Raw genomic sequence first — 21,894 nt, forward strand, 5'->3', positions numbered from 1 at the left:
CAGAACAAAAAAGAAATGTACATGATGTGCTGGCAGTTTACATGAGGGACATTTCTGATTTTTACTCGGCACACCAGGAGCAAGAGCAGTAATCTCCATCTCATTTTAACTAACATATCTGAAAGAAACACATAGTGATAGATTCCTTACCCTAGAATTACCCCTAGGTGTCAGACTAGATCAGGAAAGTTTTCGTCAGCAGTACCCCTGCGCGTCAGTAGGTGGTGTTGTGCGGATCCGCGGCCGTCGGCGTTGTGGTCGCCGAGATGACATCACGGGTGCTACTTAGACGCCTCCCACGCGCGCTGACATCAGTCCTTTCTTTTTCCGCGCCAGCAAGCGCAGATTCGGGAAGAGCAGGAACCCCCAGTCAATTTTTGACTGACTTTTTGAGGCTTTTTGTCTACATTTTTCATCGAGTCTTCGACTCCTGGTGCAGTTAGGATGCCTGGTTTTAAGTCCTGCGAGGACTGTCACCGCATGATGTCGGTGACGGACCCGCACCGAATGTGTCTTTTCTGCCTGGGGCTCGACCACGACCCCAAGTCGTGCCCCGACTGCCGGACCATGGCGCCGAAGTCTTTGCGGGAGCGGTCCCGAAAGCTGCTGGAGGCCCAGCAGTCGGCTCCACGACGTTCGAGGTCCCGGTCCTGTGGGAGGTCGAGGGACCGTGTGCGGAGTCATCACCATCGATCTTCGGGATCTAAGTCTTCGCACTCGGGGTCAGGTAAGGCGAAGCACAAGAAGTCGAAGAAACGTCATCGTTCTCCGACTTCCCCTTGCCAGTCGCGTGACGTGGCTGAGGGTGCGGGTGATGCCTCCCCCGCGGCTCCGGCAGCGCCTGTGGAGTCGTCGCCGGCCTACCTGCCCTTCCCGGGTCCGTCAGCAACGGCGGCCCAAATACAGGAATTCCTGTCAGCCATGGCTCATCTCTTTGGGCCGTCGGGCCCCGCAGTCCCGACTGGGGGTCCTCGCTTTTCATTGCCGGCGGCTCCGGTGCCGCTGCCGGCTCTGGCCCCAGCGCCGTGGGACCCCACTGGATCCAGGCCTGGGTTCCGGTCGACACCGGTTGACCTTAGAACACCTTCAACAACGTCGACCCCACCGGCACCACTTCCGACGTCGCCTGCTCCTCGGGACGACGTTGACCCCGGTTTCAGCCCCGAAGTGGACTCGCGGTGGGGCTGGCGTCGATCGATGCCGTTCTCAACATTGCTCGGGGATTTATATCCCCATGTCCCTGCTCCTTATTTTAGGCCTGCTGTACAGCCTGAGGAGGAAGGGGAGGACTGGGAGGGGTCTGAGGACCCTTGCAGCGGATTGCGAGTATGAACAGGACTGGGCAGAGGATTTGGGGGAAGCCAGTGGTCTGGATACCTCACCAGACCTTGGCATGCTGTCTCCTACCATGGCTACGGAGGAGGGTGCTAGTTATGCTGTGGTATTGGCCGAGGCCCTACACCTCGTGCTCCCTACTGTGGCCGTTTCGGCTAACCTCCTGATGGAAGTGCTTCAGCCAGCAGCAACTTCTGCGGAGCCGCTGCTTCCCTTCAATTAAACACTTTTTAACGTTTTTTTAGTCACCTGGTCCAGGCCCATCACAGGGGCTCCTGTGGATAGGAACGAGGCCCAACGACATCGGGTGATCCCATTTTCATCTTCCAACACCCCACCCCCGAGAGCTTGGTTGTCCAAGCCACTGCTTCCCCAACCACCTTCCCATCGCACCTCCGAATAGGGAATCCAAGAAACTGGATCAGTTCGGAAAGAAGATTTTTTCTTCCGCCAGTTCTGCGCTGCGGTCCGTGAACACCGCATGCCTCTTGGGCCATTATTCACACTCTCTGTGGGATACGGTGGTGCAAGAGCTGCCTCAGTGTCCGGAGGAGGCCCGGACAGCTGTCTCCCAGGCTGTTGCAGAGGGGAGAGACACAGCTAAGTTAATGATTCATTGTGGCCTAGACACCGCCGACTCACTGGGCAGTTTGATTGCAATGACGGTGGCGATTAGACGCCATGCCTGGTTGAGGACAACTGGATTTTCGGGGTATGTCCAAAGCACACTTATGAACATATGACCTCTTCGGCGACAAAGCAGACAGTGCGTTCTAGCAGTTTAAGGACTCACGGGCTACGGCCAAGTCCTTAAACTCCTTTTGTGGCACCGGAAGGGGCACCCTGCAGCGTTCGCAACAGAGCCACAATCCTGTGCAGCAACAATCCCAGTGCGGCCGTGGGTTCCGACGTGGCGGACCAAGGGGCCAGCGGGCAGGTCAGTCCACCTCCACCCCGGCCACTACTGCCTCCAAACCTTCCTAGTCCGAACTTTCAGGCCCATCAACCGCCAGTGGGAAGCAGGCTTCGCCATCACCTCCCCCACTGGCGCACGATTATATCGAACAGGTGGGTTTTAGAGATAGTCCGAAGGGGCTACTCCCTCCCCTGTGAGACTGCTCCTCCAGCCATGCCACCTCGGTAGCACCGCATGTCTGGGATCACTTGGTGCTTCTTCAGCAGGAAGTTGCGGCCTTCTTGGCCAAGGGGGCCATCGAGCGCGTTCCGACGCCAGAAGTAGGTCGTGGTTGTTATTCTCACTACTTTCTGGTGCCAAAGACGGACAAGGGCCTGCGTCCTATCTTAGACCTTCGGAACGTCAATCGCTTCCTTCGCAAAGAGAAGTTCAGGATGCTCACTTTGGCTCAGGTCTTGTCTGCTCTTGACCCACAAGACTGGATGGTAGCGCTGGACTTGCAGGATGCCTACTTCCACATCCCAGTCCTGCGGGCCCATCGACGCTACCTGCGGTTCACGGTAGGCCATGAGCATTTTCAGTTCACCGTGCTTCCTTTTGGCCTTACCAGCGCCCCTCGGGTGTTAACAAAAGTGATGGCGGTGGTTGCAGCTCATCTGCACAGATCAGGGGTTTCAGTCTTGCCCTATCTCGAAGGCGGTCTCGCCCCAGACAGTCATCTCCCACTTCCAGACTATGGCCAACCTCCTGCATTTGCTGGGGTTCTCCATCAACGTGTCGAAGTCGCACCTGATTCCCTCTCAGGAGCTCCTCTTCATTGGAGCGGTTCTGGACACGGCGCAGTTTCGCGTCGATCCTCCCAAACAGCGAGTCCGGGATATTCGGGTTCTGATTCCGATCTTTCAGCCATTGTCCCAGGTTTCGGTCAGGGTGACCCCGAGGCTGCTGGGCCTCATAGCCTCCTGCATCCTGCTGATCGATCATGCCAGATGACATATGCAGGCTCTGCAGTGGGACCTAAAGTTCCAGTGGGTGCAGGAGCCGGCATTGGGTCGACAGCAGATCCCTGTCCCTTCCTCAACCGGACTTTACAGTGGTGACGGATGCGTCCCTCCTGGGATGGGGCGGCCACATGTGAGAGGCGGAGATAAGAGGCCTCTGGTCTCCGGCGGAGTCCAAGCTCCATATCAACCTTCTGAAGTTTCGGGCGATCCGACTTGCACTGAAGGCATTCCTTCCCTCTGTCCAGGGGAGAGTAGTACAGGTGTTCACAGACAACACCACCACCATGTGGTACTGCAACAAGCAAGGCGGGGTGGGATCGTGGACCCTCTGTCAGGAGGCTCTGCGCCTCTGGACATGGCTGGAACATCAGGGCGTTTTCCTGGTGGTTCAACACCTGGCAGGTTCTCTGAACGCCAGGGCAGACGAACTCTGCCGCAGGTGCATGATGGATCATGAATGGAGTCTTCACTCGGAGGTGGTGCAAGGTCTCTTTCAGCAGTGGGGAGAGCCTTGGTTAGATCTATTTGCCACTGAAGAGAACGTGCAATGTCATCAGTTCTGTGCGCTGGAATTTCCAAGGCGGCACTCGCTCGGCGACGCTTTTCATCGCGAGTGTAGTTGCGGTCTGTTGTACGCCTTTCTGCCTATTCCACTTCTGCCCAGAGTGCTGAAGAAGATCAGGCGCCACCGGGCGCAAGTCATCCTTGTGGCCCCAGACTGGGTTTGAAGAGTATGGTATCCCGAGCTACTCAGTATGAGCATCGATCCCCCGATCCGACTGCCTCTTCGGGAGGATCTTCTGTCGCACCAGCAGGGGACGGTCCTCTACCCGAACCTGTCCAGCCTCCACCTCTTTGCGTGGAGATTGAGCGCCGGCAGTTGATTCCTTTCGACTTGCCTCCTGCAGTTTGTGATGTCGTTCAGGCAGCCAGGCGTCCCTCCACTAAAGTGGTATACGCCTGCAGGTGGAAGAATTTTTTTGTGGCATGGTGCACAGCAAAGGCTTCTTTCTGCCCCTCTTTCTGAGGTCCTTTAGTTCCTTCTTTCTTTGGCCCAGCAGGGCTCTGCTCTGGGCACTATCAAAGGTTATCTTTCTACCATTTCGGCCTTTCTCAGGCTCCTTGATCAGCCCTCTCTTTTCAAGTCCCCGGTTGTAAATAGATTTCTGAAAGGCATTACACACCTTTTCCCTCCTATTCAGTTTGTAATGCCACAGTGAGACTTGAATCTGGTTCTTACTTCTCTTATGTGTGCTTCTTTCGAGCCCCTTCACAACTGTCCTCTTCGTCTCTTGACCTTGAAGACTACCTTCCTGGTTGCCATCACCTCCGCTAGGCGAGTGAGTGAGCTCCAGGCTCTTTCTTGTAAACCTCCTTTTCTGTCGGTCCATCCGGACAAGGTTGTGCTCAGGCCCCGTCCTTCCTTTTTGTCAAAAGTTGTTACAGCCTTTCACATTGGGCAGACCATTGCCTTGTCCACCTTCTCCCCGCCTCTGCATCCTTCCAGAGAGGAAGAGAGGCTCCACCGTCTGGACCCAAAACGGACGCTCTCATTTTATCTCAACCGCACACAAAAGTTCCGGGTGGATGAACAACTCTTTGTTGGCTACATTGTCACCAAGATAGGTTGGGCGGTACCCAAGAGGACTATCTCCAACTGGTTCGTCTTGTGTTTCAAAGCCTGTTACTCTTTGGCTAAAAAAGAGCCTCCGGTGGGACTGCGTGCTCATTCTACTAGAGCAACTTCAGCCACTACTGCATTGGGACGTGGTGTCCCCCTGCAAGACATCTGTCAGGCAGCCACGTGGGCCTCGCTGAACACGTTTACTAAGCATTATTGCCTGGACAGCCAAGTCCGGAGAGACGGCTTCTTTAGCTGTTCTGTTCTCCGGGACTTCCTGGTGTGATCTTGGTTCGCAGACCCACCACCGGGGTTGGTATTGCTGGAGTATCTATTCTAAGGAAAGGAATATATCACTGTGTTTCTTTCAGGTGAACAAGTTACTTACCTACAGTAACGATATATCTGTAAGAAACATTAGTAGTGACAGATTCCTTACCGCCCCACCCAGCCTCCCCGCTCTGCGAACTGATTCAGGGGCCTAGTTTAAATGCACCAGTGGTTCAGTATCTTGCATGGCTCTGCGTTCCTGGAGCGGAAAGTCGTGTACAGCGCGTGTGGGTGGCATCTAAGTAGCACCGCGCCGTCATCTCGGCGACCACGACGCCAACGACGGACACGGAGCCGCACGACGCCACCTACCGACGGTAAGGGGTACTGCTGACGAAAACTTTCCGGATCCAGTCTGACGACTGGGGGTAATTCTAAGGTAAGGAATCTATCACTACTAATGTTTCTTACAGATATATATCGTTACCGAAGGTAAGTAACTTGTTCGATTCAAATAACCTCTTAGCACAAGCGGTTCACAGACCTGATCTTGTTTTGTACCTGTTTCTCAGTGTATACAAAACTCTAATAATAATGGATATTGGTTCCCTCAGATTCCTTATATGAACTTTCTTCAAAATGTTTTGATAGTTTCCTCTACACATGAATATAACAGCAGAAATCTCAGCTCTGCTGAGATGGATCCTCAACTCTGGAAAAATGGTATCACTGGGGAGCCGCATGCATTTTAAACTCTCAATATATTCTCTTCAGAACTGGAACACAGCAAAGGAAAGTACTCCTTCAGAGAAGAAGTTTCTATTTACTAAACAGAAATCCAATCTACTTCAACTTCTTAAATCGGTCAAATTTCAGCTTTTTTGGGCACTATGGCGGCATGCCTCTCTCTTGTCTAGGATGCCTCAGCACATATGAATTCTTTTTAGGAGTGCTTAGAAGATGAATGCTTCCAGAAGTTAGGAGACTGTCACAATAAAGCCAGATACCTTCCAAAGCAAGAGTCTCTCTCGTCAGTGGTGGTATAGAAAAAAGAGCATCCTCGAAGGATTTCCTTTATCAGCCGCAGGACTATTCAGATGTTGGTAACAGCTGCATCTGTAGGTTGGAGAGCCCAGAATATTTCACATCTAAAGGGATAAAGTCTCCAATGGAAATAAGGCATTGACCAGTATGTTCAAATTGATTATCAGTGCAGCTGGCCAGCTAATCCTTCCTTGTGATGATTCTGATCTGCCTGTTCTTCTCCAGACAGACATTAAAACCTTTAAATTTTACTTAAGCTTGCAAGGAGGAACACGGTGTAGGATTCTCGCAAAAGAAGCTAGTCATCTGCCATTGGATGCTGGTGATTACCATCCCGGTCCAAGTTGTTCACCATCCAGGTCTGCAACCAGGCAAGGTAAACCGATTGAACGGTCATCCCGTAGAACATCATCAGTGAGTATTAAACGATCAGTTTGTCTAATGAGTTTTCTCATGTTGGGGACAATTGGACGACGATTGTTTTGCAACAAAAGGAAACACAAAACGCTGCACTAATGACTCTGAAGAACTTTCTTTTCATAACTTTTTAGAAGGAATTTCTGTAGACTTTTCTTTTCATTCTGCTGCTTCCCAAAGCAATCACACATAGAGATGATTGCAGGTTTATACTGAAAAAGACAAAAAGACCCTTCCTCAAGATTGTTATCCTTTCAAGTGGAAGAGATTATGTATTTATTATTTTAGCAAATAGATGAATACGAAAACATACAATAAAGTAACAGTATTACCTTATCTCCGTTTAATGGCTAATCCTGTTTTTCCTATATTATAGTACCTTTGAATCTCATTACTGCTGATGGGCAAAATGTTTCGATTCCTGTGATTAAAGTTACCTAGCTCATCTACAAAAGGCATTTCCTACAGTAAGGAAACCCTCTGCTCTGTGGAAATTTAATTTTAATAAATAATTTTCTCTCTAAATCGGTGGCCCCGATTTAATGCTGTGCATAAATGTAATCTGCAATATCTTACCGTAGTAACTATAACGCTGGTCAGATTGGGGAGTGAGCAAGGTAATGTATACGGTTTTTCATCTGCATAGAGTACCACTCAGACAGTACCCATCCTTTACTCCGAAGTCATTTAGGTTTTTACATTAATCATAACATTTACTGACCTACCTATTTCCTAAATCCCTCTACTCTGGTGGAAAAGTCATTACACACATTGTATGTAGTGACCCTTACTTTGTCGTTTACAAAAGATTAAAGACAGGCAGCTCTTTGATTACTTTGGAGATGTATGTGGGAATCCAGCCTCTTCCAAACAGACTATATTTGAATGGATAGTCTTTTCAGCCACTGCTATTCTAATAAGGAAAGCACCCTTTTCTGACTTTTGTAAGGCTGCCACACAGAGATGAGTCTGTTCTGTGGACTTATGCTGCAGGACTTCTACTTAGTGGACAGACTTTATTATGCAGATTGTTTGATTAAAGGTTTGTTACGTTGCCCTGATCAGGCATTTAGGATTTGGGTAGCTTGCTACTGTAGTCTACCTTAAGTGAATATCAGAGAGAATCCCACTGTGGAGAAGGAAACGTTACTTACTGTGATCCTATTTCTTCACTAGGATGGTTTCCCTGAATCTAACAAAGCCAGACCAGCGTATCATGGCTGCAGTTTGGAACCTGTAGCTTAAGGATCTTTGCTTTTTGCACTCCATAAAGGATCTGCTTTACTGGTGGGGAACTACCGTCTCCAAGACTGCTCAAGGAGCAGATGCAGCGGTCATTGTTTCACAGTGCTTGTATCGGAGCAGCTTTTTGTACTTTTACAAATGTTAAATAAGAGAAGTGTTTGCAGTCAAATATACTAATATGTTTAGATTTGACTGGTTTAGTAAAAGACAGAGCATTTTGCCTAACATGGCATATTTTTAGTGATATGTTTACATTTGAAAATTACTTTTAAACAAAGTGTTCTGCCACCTTGTAAGTGTGCAGAAATAGTTTACTTTTTATGAATTTAGACAGAATACTTACTGTCAGCTAGGATTACAAGTCATAAACTTTTCCATTTTGGTTATAAATAAAAAGCAGTGCTAAAGAACATTAATTATGAATGTGATGAATAAGGAATTAATGTTGAATACTTCTGCAGCTCACTCATGCTAAACGGGACATTTTAAAAAGGAGTCTCTAATCTGCAACAATAGCCTGAGCAAAAGCACACTACAGCAAGGAGAAACTGCAAAATTACTTGAGTTCATCATCAACAGCTTCTCCTTGAGAACAGAAATAAAACGTCTCATGAAGTGGCCTTCAGAACCACCTGGACAGTGGTTGCACCCAAACACCCATCTGGCTTCTTTTAAAAGCCAAAGACACAATTTTGCCTGTCTACATTGAAAAAAAATGAAGCCACTTCATCCCCACACGGACAGAACTTCATTGGCTCCCCTTGCAACCTGCATCATTTTCAGGGGGAGGGGGATTGTGCCATTCACAAGCAAGTAAAACCCAAAAGACCTTTCTGCATGACTGCAGGTATTGCTAATTCAAGTGATCTGTGCAACACGCCAAGCTGTGACATTGCAATAGTTGAACTCCAGAGATAAGAAAAAGACCAGAATGCAAGTCTTCTGAAGCTACACACACAGGATCTGAGATAACATCCCATCACAGATCAGGCGTGCAACTGCTTACCTTCAATTCAGAAAGAAGCTGAGACCGAATCTCTTCAAGAAACATCTCATTCAACAATGTTCAAGTGCAACCTAGCTTCTCTTGTCCTCGAACTGACACAAAGAGAATCCTTTTAACTACCCACATCTCGTTATGCCAGTTTGACTATTGAATAGCTCTCTCTTCTCTGTGCCATTCTCCCTATTGAATGGAGACCTCAAGCCATAGGTTCCTTACCTTAGAATATTCTCTAGGCATTGGACCGGATCTGTATATTTTCAAGTAGTATCTCTGCGCGCTGCGTCGTCCACACCGGTTGTGAAGTACACAGTGACTATATAGGCGCCACCCCAGCACGCTATCATCAATTCTCTTGGACAATCAGTTTGACATTTTGTCGGTCTCTTTTGAGATTTTAGTCCCATTGTGCATAGTGATGTCCCCTAAAAATCACGTGGGTTTTAAACCATGTGGTTCTTGTCCCAGGCAGTCGACTCCAAAGCCTGCCCCGACTGTTGTGCCATGAATCCGAATGTGGTGCAGGAGCCCTCCCTGAAGCTCTTGGTTTCCCAGTGGCAGTGGACTCTCCGACACTTCAGTTCCCAGTCGCATGGAAGGTCCCAGGCCCGTTTGTAGAGCCATTCCTTAAGCTCATCATCGTGTTCGAAGTTGTCGGGTAAGTCACAGAAGAAGTCGAAGCGCTCTTCGAGTTTGCCGCACATATCCAAGTCTTCAGATGAGGTGCTGTAACAACGCCACAAGTCTAGGCCCCACTCCCATGCAGATCCTGAGTCTGCGTCCCCCAGCACCTCGTGAAATTTCCAAGAGGTGGGATGACCACTGCCCAGTTAAAGGAGTTTTATGAGGCCTCATATTTGGGCGGACCGACCCCTCTGGGGCACCTTCGGGCCCCATGGGTTTGGCTGGTGACCCCACTATAATCCTGCTGACTGGTTTACCCTCAGTGCCGTTTAGGGCATATGGATCCATACTTGGATCTTAATAGGCTCTGGTCACGAGACCACAACCTTTCCCATAGTCCACTCCAGTGGCCCAGTTCCCGGTGCCACCGTCCCCCAGTGGCAGCACCAACTCCATCGTTGTACACGACTTCACTAGGGAGACGGATCTGCATCATCTGATTTCTACAACGGTACCAATAGGAACACAACCCTCTGAGTCGGAGACAGGGCCTACTTTTTTCGATAGGCCCTGTGAGGATTATGATTGGTGAGGATCTGAGGATCCTTATGATTATCCCAACCCCTTAGAAGAGCCCAAGGATAGCTGGAATAAGGAACTGGCTGATGCCATGCCAGTGGTTTGGACACCTCCCCAGACACTGGGTTAGTCTCTCCTCCTAGTGTGGCTATGGAGGAAGGAGCTTCATTTGTCATGGTGGTGAGAAGGGCTGCTGATGTCCTGCACCTCGCTGCCCTCGGTGGCAGTCAAGACGAATGTCTTGTCAGAGGTGCTTCAACCAGGAGTTGCCCCCACAGAACCTCTCTTTTCTTTCAAGAAAGCCCTCATGGATGTCTTGCTCAGGGAATGGGCCAAGCCCTGCTCAGGGGCTCCTGTGCACAGAGTGATTGCCTGCTGCCATCGCCCCGCTCCTGGGAACCCAGCTTTCCTCACCCAGTCCCCCACCCCGGAGAGGCTTGACACCTTCAGTAAGAGGATGGTCTCTTTCGCCAGCCTTGCACTGCGGATGGTAAGCAGCTCGTTCCTCTTGGGCTGGTATTCCTACCTAGTTTGGGATTCAGTTGCACAAGTGCTGCCCATGGTCTTGGAGGAGGCCTGCACCATCCTGACCAAGGCGATGGAAGCGACATAGCACAGTTCCACCATTCGCTGGGACTGGATATGACTGACTCGCTTGGCAGAGTGATTGCTTTGTCAGTGGTACCTCCTTGCCATGCCTGGCAGAGGTCTACTGGCTTCTCAAGGGATGTCCAGGCATCCCTTATTGGCATGCCCTTTAATTGCACTCGTCTTTTTGGTGATAAATCAGATTCGGTGTTCAGAGCTTTATGGACTGCAGGACCACCGCCCAGTCATTGCCACTCTCCACGGCCCCATGCCAGCCTCACTTTGCCTGTCGCCCCTTCCGTGTCAACTGTAGGGGTTACCAACTGTTTTTCAGGGATAATGATTCGGATCTCAGTGTTGGTGCCTTCCATGATATAACCAACTAATCGCCATTGAAATTTGATCTGGCTGGAGACAATTGTGCAGTTTCGAAAACACATCCTACTTGACTTTTTTGCACTTTTGTTTATGCATGATTACAGAAGGCATTAATCGCCCAGGTGCACAGAAGCCAGGAGTAAGTCATAAAGCTAGAGGAATATAAGGGCCCGCCTACATCCTGATGACGCTTCCATCGAGGCTTTGTGGATAGACAAGGAAATCCAATACTTCCCTTTGTCTTTAGAATCTAAAAACGTGTGCACCGTGCATCGGAGACCCTGGCTTGGCTCGCATGAGCCGTAGTCCTTCGGGGTTTAGCCTGGCGCTGGCCAGCACTCTGCTGCTCCACAAGCCCTCCCTGCTGCAGCGCCATCAAGCTCCCTTTTATCCGAAGGCGTTTTAAAGAAGTAGAGTACAAACTTAACTGGCAGCATGTGTCTACACGGACGTCATCGTGACAATGATCCTGTCAGATCGGCTTTAGACTATTGCGTCTTCCTTTGCAGCCGGCCGAATTTTCATACATATTGTTTTTGTCCGACTTACTACATATTGCAGTAGAAAAGCCCCTCAAAACAAGCTGTTTACTGTTTGCTTAGATGAGCTTTTTACAAAGTACGAAGGTGCTATAATATTAGTTTAATTCTGGAATACGGATGCATTTGCAGCTTTATGTATCCAGAAACGATCATTGTTTCATTGTGTATGTAGTAGTGAAGACTTGCATCCTGGGCTCTTTATTGTCCATTTGTAAGCAGCAGTACATGTACTCAAAGATATACCATGAAGTGAAAAAGCACAGTACATTAACTACCCCAGGCCATATGTATTTCTTTTCGACTTGTGACCCTGCCAGTGATCCAGCAAAGGATTCAATGACTTTTCTGAATACTTTGTTTAACCATACGCATTGCTTATTTAAAACATTTGGTTTATCTAATTTACTTTTTACAAAGTGTTATCATGTAGATTAGCTCACAATTAACATGATTTTGCACATTTTGAATTTCATTCATGGAGACTCAAAATGAAGGAAATGAAACATGACTGCATACATTACCGCTGCGTTACCTCATTTGGGCGCAGAATCGCACATTTTAAACAAAATATTTATACATAAATGTTACCCATCACAAGGCGATGGCAGTCGTGGGTAGTGATGGTTGTCGAATTGGGCCCTCGTCAGCTTCGTTAGAAAAGCTTGTTTTCCCGCCCCAGATAAGTCACTTCTGGAGGATTGTAAGAAACTCTTACACAGATCTCTCCTTCAGGGACTCAGTGTGGCAGCCAAGCCCTACTCTGAAGACCCTTCTCGTAGACCCAGTGGGCTCGACCTCTGGTCTTTGTGTGCGAGGCTTAGCCCCAAGTTAAGTCATGCTGTCAGCAACACTTCCCCAAGAGCCTGAGCAGGTACTGCACCCGCCACCATGCTTTGTGCTCTCAGGGTCTAATCTTTGGCGCACACCCATTCTCAGCATCCAGCCTCCTGGAGACTGCTGGCCTTTCGCTTTCTTATGTCATCTTTGACATCATATGGTAGGTCATGAGCAGTGTGTTCATATTTGCTCTTGTGTGTGGCCAAAACAGGTGGAATGATTGTAAATTAATTTGCATGGAGACAGTTTCCATGGTATGGTGTAAATCGATTCCGTAGTTTGGGTGAGATTTGTAATTAAAAAATGACAATCCTCAGTTCAGACAGGTCTGCATTTTATGCATCTATCCTTGGAGCTCAGATTTTCATGATTTGATGTCTACAGCTCCGTATACATTTTGCAGAGCCATATGTTCTGATTCGGTGGGAGACTGATCGTTTTTGTTTCTTTATCTGTCTCAGATTCACAGTGCACCAGTAGTGTTTTTTTACCAAATGAAGTCTCTCATGGAACTCAGTGAAGCAAAACAAACCCACTCCCCGCACCCACACCCTCCCCGCACCCACACCCTCCCCGCAGACGTGGTGGGGGAATAAGGACACAAACCAGAAGAGTGAAAAGTGCCTTCAGTCACAGGGGAAAACAGGACATTTACTGCTTAATAATCTTCTGATACCATTTCTTGTATCCAGACATCTTCAGCTTCCATATGATGACCATGATCACTCGCGGATATCATGCCCGCTCTCTAGCCAGGGAGCCTACATGGCATCCATTGCACATATTCAATGCAGTAGTTTTCCTGATCAATGTTTCTTAGTAGTGTCCACAAATCCAAAAGAAAGTGAAGAAAACATAATTACAAAACCATACTGCAAACATTCACAGAAAAACTTTTATTAATGGATGCTATGATGATGTTCAAATAAAGTATAAAAAAACACCAATGTTGTCCAGTAACTTTATCAATGGAGCCATGACCCACCCACCCACTGTCAAAGTTCAGTGCGAAGATCCATAACTGGGTAAGGACATTATTTTTAGACTTCACTTTACCTTAACCATAGCCACGTTCACAGGAACCCTGAAGGGCTTGAACTTGTTTTTTCTTCTTCTATCCCCACCAGCCTCAAACCCCTGGTGTATAGCAAACTATGGGCTTGATTTATAATTCAATGGCCGGGTGACGGATATCCTGTCTGCCGAAATATAAATTACATTATAAGGTATGGGATTTATATTACGGTGGACGGGATACCCGTCGCCATTGTGCCATAGTAACCCGTCTGCCGAAATATAAATTAAGGCCCATAGTTATTCAATAGGAGGCCTCAATACGTAAGGGGATCCTTACAGGTTGTGGATGTGAAGCAAACTGATGCTGAGAAAAATATATTTATGCTTTTAAACTAAAATCGAATGAGCTAGGCACACGTTTTCTTTTAGAGTAAAAATTGGCTCTGCTGTGTAACTTTAATCCAGGTTTCATTGAGAGGACTTCGTCCCTACAAATAACAAAGCAGCCAGCAGTTTGTGTAGATTAGACACCTCCCTTCTTTGGTGTCTTTTGAGTTTTTCATTTAAAGCCAGATAAAATAATTTTCCTATGGTCATGAGTGCCTGAAAATAAACGATTTTCTTAGCTCAATTAAAGATTAAGGTATTGATATGTTGTTTTATGTCAAATTATCATCATTATGAGTACCCTAAATCTACAATTACATCTGTTTTTGTCCTACAGAACGAGCAGCAGCAGTGGGGTGCTAACCATCACCAGCCTCTTGAAGGAGAAAGAGGGCTCTGAGGCTGCCAAGTTTACAGCAGATGAGCTATGTCTGATCTGCAGTATCCTCAGCACTGCAGAGTACTGCTTGGCAACAACCCAACAGGTGAGAGTCTGAACTATGAAGAAAACCTTCAGAAGGACACCGCAGAGCATATGCATCACAATGGGGTTCTAACGAGTACACCTCAGTTTTCATGCCAGATCCCTCCCCCGTCACAGACACTTCAGTGGATAACCGCTAGCAACTCAGACCCTGTCATTTTATTATAAGAGCTCCATTAGCAGCACCTGGGAGTTCCAAGTTAACATATGATCTCCTCACCAAAATACCCAAGTAAGTTATCACATGATATGCCTCAGTATCAGTCACTTGAGCAAACAATTTCCAGCATGTTAGTCCTTCTACATAGGCGCTCCTTCAGTATCATACACCTGAGAGTATAATGTTATTTTGGGATCTCCCCAGCGCGTACCTATGTGTATGACCTCTCCTACTGGAACACATCAGGAACCGCGTGCTCACACACCTGCGTGCATGAAATCTGTCCTCGTAGCCCTCTGCTCACACTTGAGGGTTTTATGACATACCATCTGCAGGAAGCTGGGTTGCCTTGTGGCACTAATTATCGCCCTACAATGCAAAACTAGCTCCTTGTCATTACGTACTGTTAACTCTATGACCGCCTAGTCTGCCCAATATTAGCACATAATTGAGACAGAAGACTACTGCAGAGAATGTGTGTTAAGCGTTAGCAGTACCAGCTCAGCACTTGGATCATTAAACAACTGAGTAAAGCTTCCAGACCAACTGAGTACTTTCAAAAAGTATTTTATAATTAAAATAAGTGCACAACCACAAAAAATCGATGTCACTGCAACGTTATGGCGTTTTTTTTTTTTAAAACCGCTTAATTCCACAAGGCTTCTGTATTCTGACTTGACAATCAATAAAAGTTGCTGTGCGGTACTTACAAGTGGCCTCTGGAGACTTCTCCCTACATCAGGAACACAGCATGATTTCCAGCTCCAGGCTTGCCTTTCCCGACAGTCAAACTGGAGGGACTGCATAATAGTCACTTTGTGTAGGTAGGCACAGTTAGGAGCTTTCAAACATCAGAGAGGTCTTGTGGGGGTGTCTCTGACTTGTATCTTCATGATAGACAGAGACTCTCAGGATTTTCCGAGTCGGTCTAAGGCAGTGGGCGGTACCCCACCTTCTTAGTTGCCAGTTCAGTTCTTGGTGTAGACACCTTCGTCTTGCCTTCCCTTGGAGAATCCTCTGTCTAGATGCCAGCTGACAGCGAGTCTAAATTGGTCACTCACTTCCCAGTTTAAACAAAGATTCTTCGCCAAGTCCATTGCCAGGTGAGGTACAACTGGTCTGTGGTGGCCCTGGGAGCTACCAGGCGACAAGTCCACTCTGATCCTTTTATTGACAAAACATAGAGTTCTTGGTCAGGAGGGGCACATTCCTACCCATAGTTCAGGAATCTCTCATCCGCTTCCAGGTCCTGCATCACATATCTTCATGAGACCTGGATTGAGACTTCTGCTGTGTTCTGTCTCTTGGCTAAGCTTGGTGGATAAACCTCCCACTGAATCCTTCTGGTCAGGGGATCTGTATTCCAGTCTTGGAGGTGGCAGACAGCGGAACTATGCCTGTGTAAAATCCGAAGTTCTGTCTGAAAGACTAGCAGCTGATGTTAAAGGCGGCACTCTTACTCTGATACATCACCCACGGTTTACTACAGTCTGTGAAGAAAGTGGTTTATTATATGGTGGAGTTGTGAGACCTCACCATGTAATATATTCACAATACCGACTTGTGTCCAGTCGGGCTATTCTGTAGAACCTTAAGCTCAACCCTGGGTAGTTGTGGCTTTGAGCAGCAAGGTTTAAACAACAGAACAAATGTAAAGCATTTAGAAGTACCAAAACAACGAAATAAGAAAGTCATACAACACAAAAGAAATCCAAAACTAATTTATAAAAAAATTGATATTTTTATGAATCTCTAGACATTACAATGAACAAAATCCACCAGAGGGTTCCAGATATATACTTTTTTAAGTAAATTGTAAATCACTGCTTTGCATATAAAATTCCAGCAAACATTGGTAAGGAGAAAGTTTGGCAACTTTGTAAAACTTTTATAAAGTTGTGTTTGGCTTTTCCGGCCCGCTTTGAGTGACCAGCTCCAGTAGGGAGGAGGTCAATGGGGCAGTAAGGAATTGTAGGACGGTTACCTTGTCATCAAAGCAGTCTCAAGTCCTGGTCCAGACTCTATGGACAAACCTCCTTAAAATATAACGGAGTAGTCCTGATGCAAGGGATAGAAGATGCTTTAAGATGTAGAGGGTGTTGTATGGTCGGCGGGGGGCCTCCAAGGGCTATGCCTCAGTCTACCATCCAAGTGGGGTAACTTTGGCCACAGGGTTTAAAGTCCTCTTTAGTTTAGCAGAAGTGTGGTTGCAACTTGACTACTGTATCCGGTAACAGTTAAACTAGTGGTACCCTTGGGTAAAGGCTAGTGTCCGATTTGGGTAACCAAACTGCACTCCAATGACTCTCCCAGGTCCAGCAGACTCTGGTGCAATATTTGAGCATCAGGACTTGGTCCCCTGGCTGCACATCTGCCAAACAAAGGGAATCCGCTCTTCAGCAGCTCGCCCATACAAAGAACAGTTTGGTTGTGCACTGGCGTCTGAGAAACTAAATACAATGAAACTACATACCTTTAAGAAAACAATTGAACTTGAAAAACCAATTTGTGGTTTCTCAAGGCGCAGAGTGAAAATACAAGCAGTATCTAATAGAGCAAAGGGAAGGCAACCGTACTGTGCAGAAAAGTGGATTTTATATACTAGACTCTACGTCACAGATACTTGAGCAAATAACTTCTGTTAAAACTTAGAGCCAAACTAATGTATGAAAAAACAGGAGCTTCTTCGACATCACTCACCAGAGATTATACCAGCATTGTAGTGAATCAGGGGCGTAACTCAGGCCATTGAAGCCCCTGCACCGCTGGGTGAAGGGGTAGGGGGCAGACATGCCCTTCATGGGACCAATGAATATCTGTGCGATCTGGTAGACTCTGGGGTCCCTCATACCATTCATCAGGGGGGGCCTATCACTTTGCATGACACCACTTTAGGGATTTCCTCAGTAACACAGAATGTAATTGTATGACCGTGGTCAACTTAGACCTTCAGTTTATGCAAGTGTATCATATCAGCGGAGCTTTCTCTGAATTACACAACTGGGAGAGTAAACATTCTTGTATGGTATACTCAGAAGTGTACCTCAGTATGTGATCTCTGACATGAGCATGTCTGATAGACAATCTCTCGCAGTATGCACCAACAGCACACCTAAGTTCTAAGTGGGACTCATGGTTATTTGGTCACAGACAAAAGTGTGCTCTTCCAATAAAGGGGCAGAGAGTTGGTTTTAGGTCTGGTGAATCAACAATCTGCACGTGGTCCTAGAAGTTTTCATCATAGTTTTACAGTACAAGCTAGGAGAGACTGATGATCTGCAGTTATGTAGTTATCATGCTTTGTCTGTTAAGGTCCTTATTTCATTACCATTGGTAACATTGGTGCACTAGTAAACCACTGTCAGAATATGCCGTGTTTGGCCATCACTCAGCGACCAAGGTGTTCATTGACAGACACAGCTTCTTCTGTGTAGCATAGCATCTGCACGAAAGATGTGTGTTCAGTGCTTTGCCAAATACACTTCTTTAGCAGTTTAATGTATAGCTTACACACTTAAGTGGAAGGTTCTATCTTGTCGAACTGCTATCTGTTGTTGCAACTGATATTGAGTGATATATTTGTTTGTAATGAGCTATGAAACAAGATAGGACTTCAGAGCTCATTTTTGTAAAGCATTTTATTGATTTTCCAAACCTGATAACATCCAATGATTAAAACCTAATTTTCTTTCCCCCCCAAGCCATTCCCTTCCCACCCACCGAGGCTTCAGAGCTCATTTGATTACCTTTTGTTTGCATCCTCAAACTGATGAGCCAATTATTTGTTCTCTCTCTTGATCTTGGTAGCTTGAAGAGAAACTCAAGGAGAAAGTGGACGTTACACTGGTGGAAAGAATCAATCTGACTGGAGAAATGGACACCTTTAGCACGTAAGCTTGACGGCCTGCTCCTAGTATCATCAGGGAAGGCTCCTCTGTGCTTCCTCCTGGGTCAGGAAAATGATCACATTAGATACATCTGGGGCTCAGTTTCTCTGAACGAGAGCCATGATTGCTCAACGAATTGAATACTGAACGCTGAAATCTGCTATTAGGTAGAGGTCATAAATTCACATCTGGCAAGGCCAACTTAGCTTTCCATTCTACAGAGGCCAGTAAACTGAATACCATTAATTTGGGAACCGTGTTACCTACACCACTTAGTAATGTCAGAGGTGTGGTATAAAGCTGTGTATAAAAGTTAAGTCCGTGCAAGCTTGACCTTTCTTAAGGTTGGGTCTAGGGACGATGTATGCTTACCTACATATTAAGGTACCAGTGGGTACATTCAGTTTCAGTTCATTCAACTCATTTACCTTATCTGCCAAAATAAGAAGCTTTTATAACCATGCTGAACAACACTTCTATGGGCTTGATTAAACACCTACACATTCTCTTTATCCTGGAAGCATAGAAAAGGCATTTGCTTGAGGTGCTGAGGTATAGAAGGTTCTTCACTCACTTGCTGCTGGAGAGGGAACAACAATTTTTTTTATTACAGTTCTCGCCCAACTTGGTAGCATTACAGAGATGAAGCATTCCTATCTCATTTCTCGCTTTACACAAACTGTGTGTACCTGATCAAATTCTGGTGACTGTACTAGAGAGGAATCCATCAAGGTTTAGGTCAATATAGTGGAGAATGCCTGTTGCTTGATGGATTTATGAGTGAAGATGAGTGCCTGTATTGCTCTTATGTGCTATTTGAATACAGCCTTACCAAATCTTCCATCACCTCTTTTTGGTACAGACGTTGCTTGAAAAGGGGACATATCTAGTACGCAAGTAGTACTGCTTACAATGAAATTCCATTCAGAAGCCTACGAGTTGAGATCTCCGCCTCTGTCTTTTATCTTCTCTTTGCTAGAGACACCCCAACACCACTGCCTGCTAAATACAGTAGGGACAAGGGGAAGTGGTATGAAAATGGAGAATAATTACTCAAAAATGTGTGAAGTTAAGGGAGAATTAAAGAGTAGTTTGGGATGTACATGCTAATAAAAAGAATACGCCTACAAAAAATTAGGACCATTGCAAAAAACAAAATACACAAACTTACAACAGCCCTAATGGTGTCAAAACAGGCTTAAATGAATTTCAACTGGGCATTGGAATTCGTCAGGCACCATACATCACCAACTACTGGTACTGCAACACATTCCCATCGGAAACAATAAAGGTGAGGGCTTAAAATTTCAGCCTATAGGAAATAATGTTCAATTAATTAAATTAGTTCTACCTTTAAATTGTTTGTGGCTGGAGAGGCACAAGCTCTGAATACTCCCACCACCTAGTGTTGGGTCCGGATCCTTGAGACTTGTTCTTCCTCAAGAAAAGCCTAGAGTCACAAGACTTGTTGTGACTCCTCCCGTGGTACACAGTGCACCCCTACAATGGCTCCACCTCAGAATGATTTATTCTGTCATTGGGTTTGGATGTTTGAGTGCTTGCTCTGGGACTAACACATCCCTTGATGAATTCTTCTGAGCTAGACTTAAGACTTTAAGAACAACACCGTGCCCACCAAGAGAGCTTCTTCATGATGCTTAAGCTCTCTCGACGCATTGTGACCAAAGAGCCTCAACACACTGCAACTTGGGACCCTCTATCGACAATGACCATCGACATCTGACTACAGGAAAAGAACATGGAACACACACTTTTTCAATATTGTCTAAAACGCACTGTCATGGCATATGTAATTGTTGCCTGTCTCGCAGGCACAAGAAGACTTCATACGACCCCCTGTTGTGATTTGTGGTGCAAAAAGACAATCCAGTACAGCAGGGAGAGGCACTGGGCACATCAACATTCCAGGTCCATGCATCGCACAAGATCCAACCTTCCAAGCGGGAAGGAGCCTGAGCTAACAACATTAGAGGCTTCCAGCTTCAAAGAAGACGCAATAGAGCAACCGCACCATAATCCCTCAGGACCTCAAATGAAGATAACCCCCAGGGCCTCAGTGGTGTTGCAGGAACAAAAGGGTCAGACACAACCTTCCTCCAAAAAGTCCCCCTTGACTGAACAGAGCACCAGTCCTGCAGGAGTTGGGCCTCCAGTTAAGCCTCCAACATGGGGGTCTGGCGCCAACAGCTGGCACATCCCAGTCTGGAGCACCCTCTTCTACGCCGAGCAAGTTGCTGCCTGAAGGTGTTGAACCACAACATCTGTCTGCCTCCTAAACACTTAGCCACTGAGTGGCCACCTTCAGAGCCAAGGTTGACGATGATAGCAAAGTCCAGGACTGGCTGGTACCCGAAGTACCCTTGATGCCGAGGTTAGACACCACAGCTGCCTATGGTCCTCAGCGACAGGCAGAATAAAATACAGTGGCGGTTGCCTCATAGCTAAAGGGGGGGGGGGGGGGACAGGGGATAACTAGAATAGTAAATAATAATAAAAACGTACCTATCGATGACGCCCGCCTCAGTACTCTTCTCCAGCTCTTCTCCCGGCAATTACCCAATCCCAGCACTGCTCTCATGCTATGCCTAGCATGAGAGCAGCCCCAGGATTAGTCTTAGCGGCCTGGTTTGCCCCTCGGACAGTGCCTGGGAGTCTGTGCGTTTTCTCCAACCCGGTTGTGCAACCCAGCTGGGTTGGAGAAACGCAAGTGCGTATGTCTGTTTGGACAGCCAGTCATACCGACATGGCACTTTACAGTGCCCATCTCTCCTCCTCCTGCCATGGTCCGGCCATTCTCTACTCTGATATCGGGACAGTAAGTAAGCGAAAAATAAAGTGATAATATTGTTTTATTATAATTTTATTTTTCGCTTTCTGACTTTGACAAGTGATGCAATGCTCCTCCGTCATTACAGAGGACCTGCCCCTGATAAAATATAATTCATCCTGCAGTGGGGGAAGAGTCTCACGAAGTCTACAGAGCCTACACCCTTCGGCATTCCAAAAAAGCATGACCAAGATTTTGAGGAGGTGCCCTTCAAGCCCCCCACTTCACTCTTTCTACCACCAGCAGGAATAGAGAGTGGGCATGAGTCCACCACCACTCCCACCCGTCCTGAGGTACTTTCCCCAAACACCATCACCACCACCTCAAACCCCATTATGCTCCACAGGTTCAACACCCTCAAGGGAATCTGGGCATTCTCAGTCGTATGCCAACAGTCCATACTACTCTCAGGGCATATATGATGAGCCATTTGTACCTAGGGATGGTCCAGATGTAGATCCATAACCACCCTAAGCCTCTCAACCTGAAGAGACTACCAACCATTAAGCAGTTATGCCAAGAACCGCCCAGCACCACAATGTAAAAATGCATGTGGTGCAAGACAAAGACGATTCTGTGGTGGAAACACTGTCCAAAAAAGAAAGGATGATAGCATACCCCCAACATGGTAAGGTAGTGTAAGGACAGATGTGTACAAGTTTAAGGAGCCAGTAAAAGTAAAAGTTGTCTCCCCTAGGGTAAAAAAAA

At 46.9% G+C, this 21,894-nt stretch overlaps 1 protein-coding gene across 1 annotated transcript in view; it reads left to right on the forward strand.

The window, feature by feature from the left end:
* VPS53 (VPS53 subunit of GARP complex) overlaps positions 1–21,894 on the forward strand; it is an 898,950-nt gene that overhangs the window by 582,939 nt on the left and 294,117 nt on the right. Inside the window, exons 15-16 of the mRNA XM_085649360.1 lie at positions 14,145–14,292; positions 18,259–18,341. Coding sequence (XP_085505486.1) covers positions 14,145–14,292; positions 18,259–18,341 — 231 coding nt within the window. The remainder of the gene's footprint in view (positions 1–14,144; positions 14,293–18,258; positions 18,342–21,894) is intronic.

The sequence above is a fragment of the Triturus cristatus genome, chromosome 3_2, assembly GCF_964204655.1.
Source record: "Triturus cristatus chromosome 3_2, aTriCri1.1, whole genome shotgun sequence".
Taxonomy (NCBI): domain Eukaryota; kingdom Metazoa; phylum Chordata; class Amphibia; order Caudata; family Salamandridae; genus Triturus; species Triturus cristatus.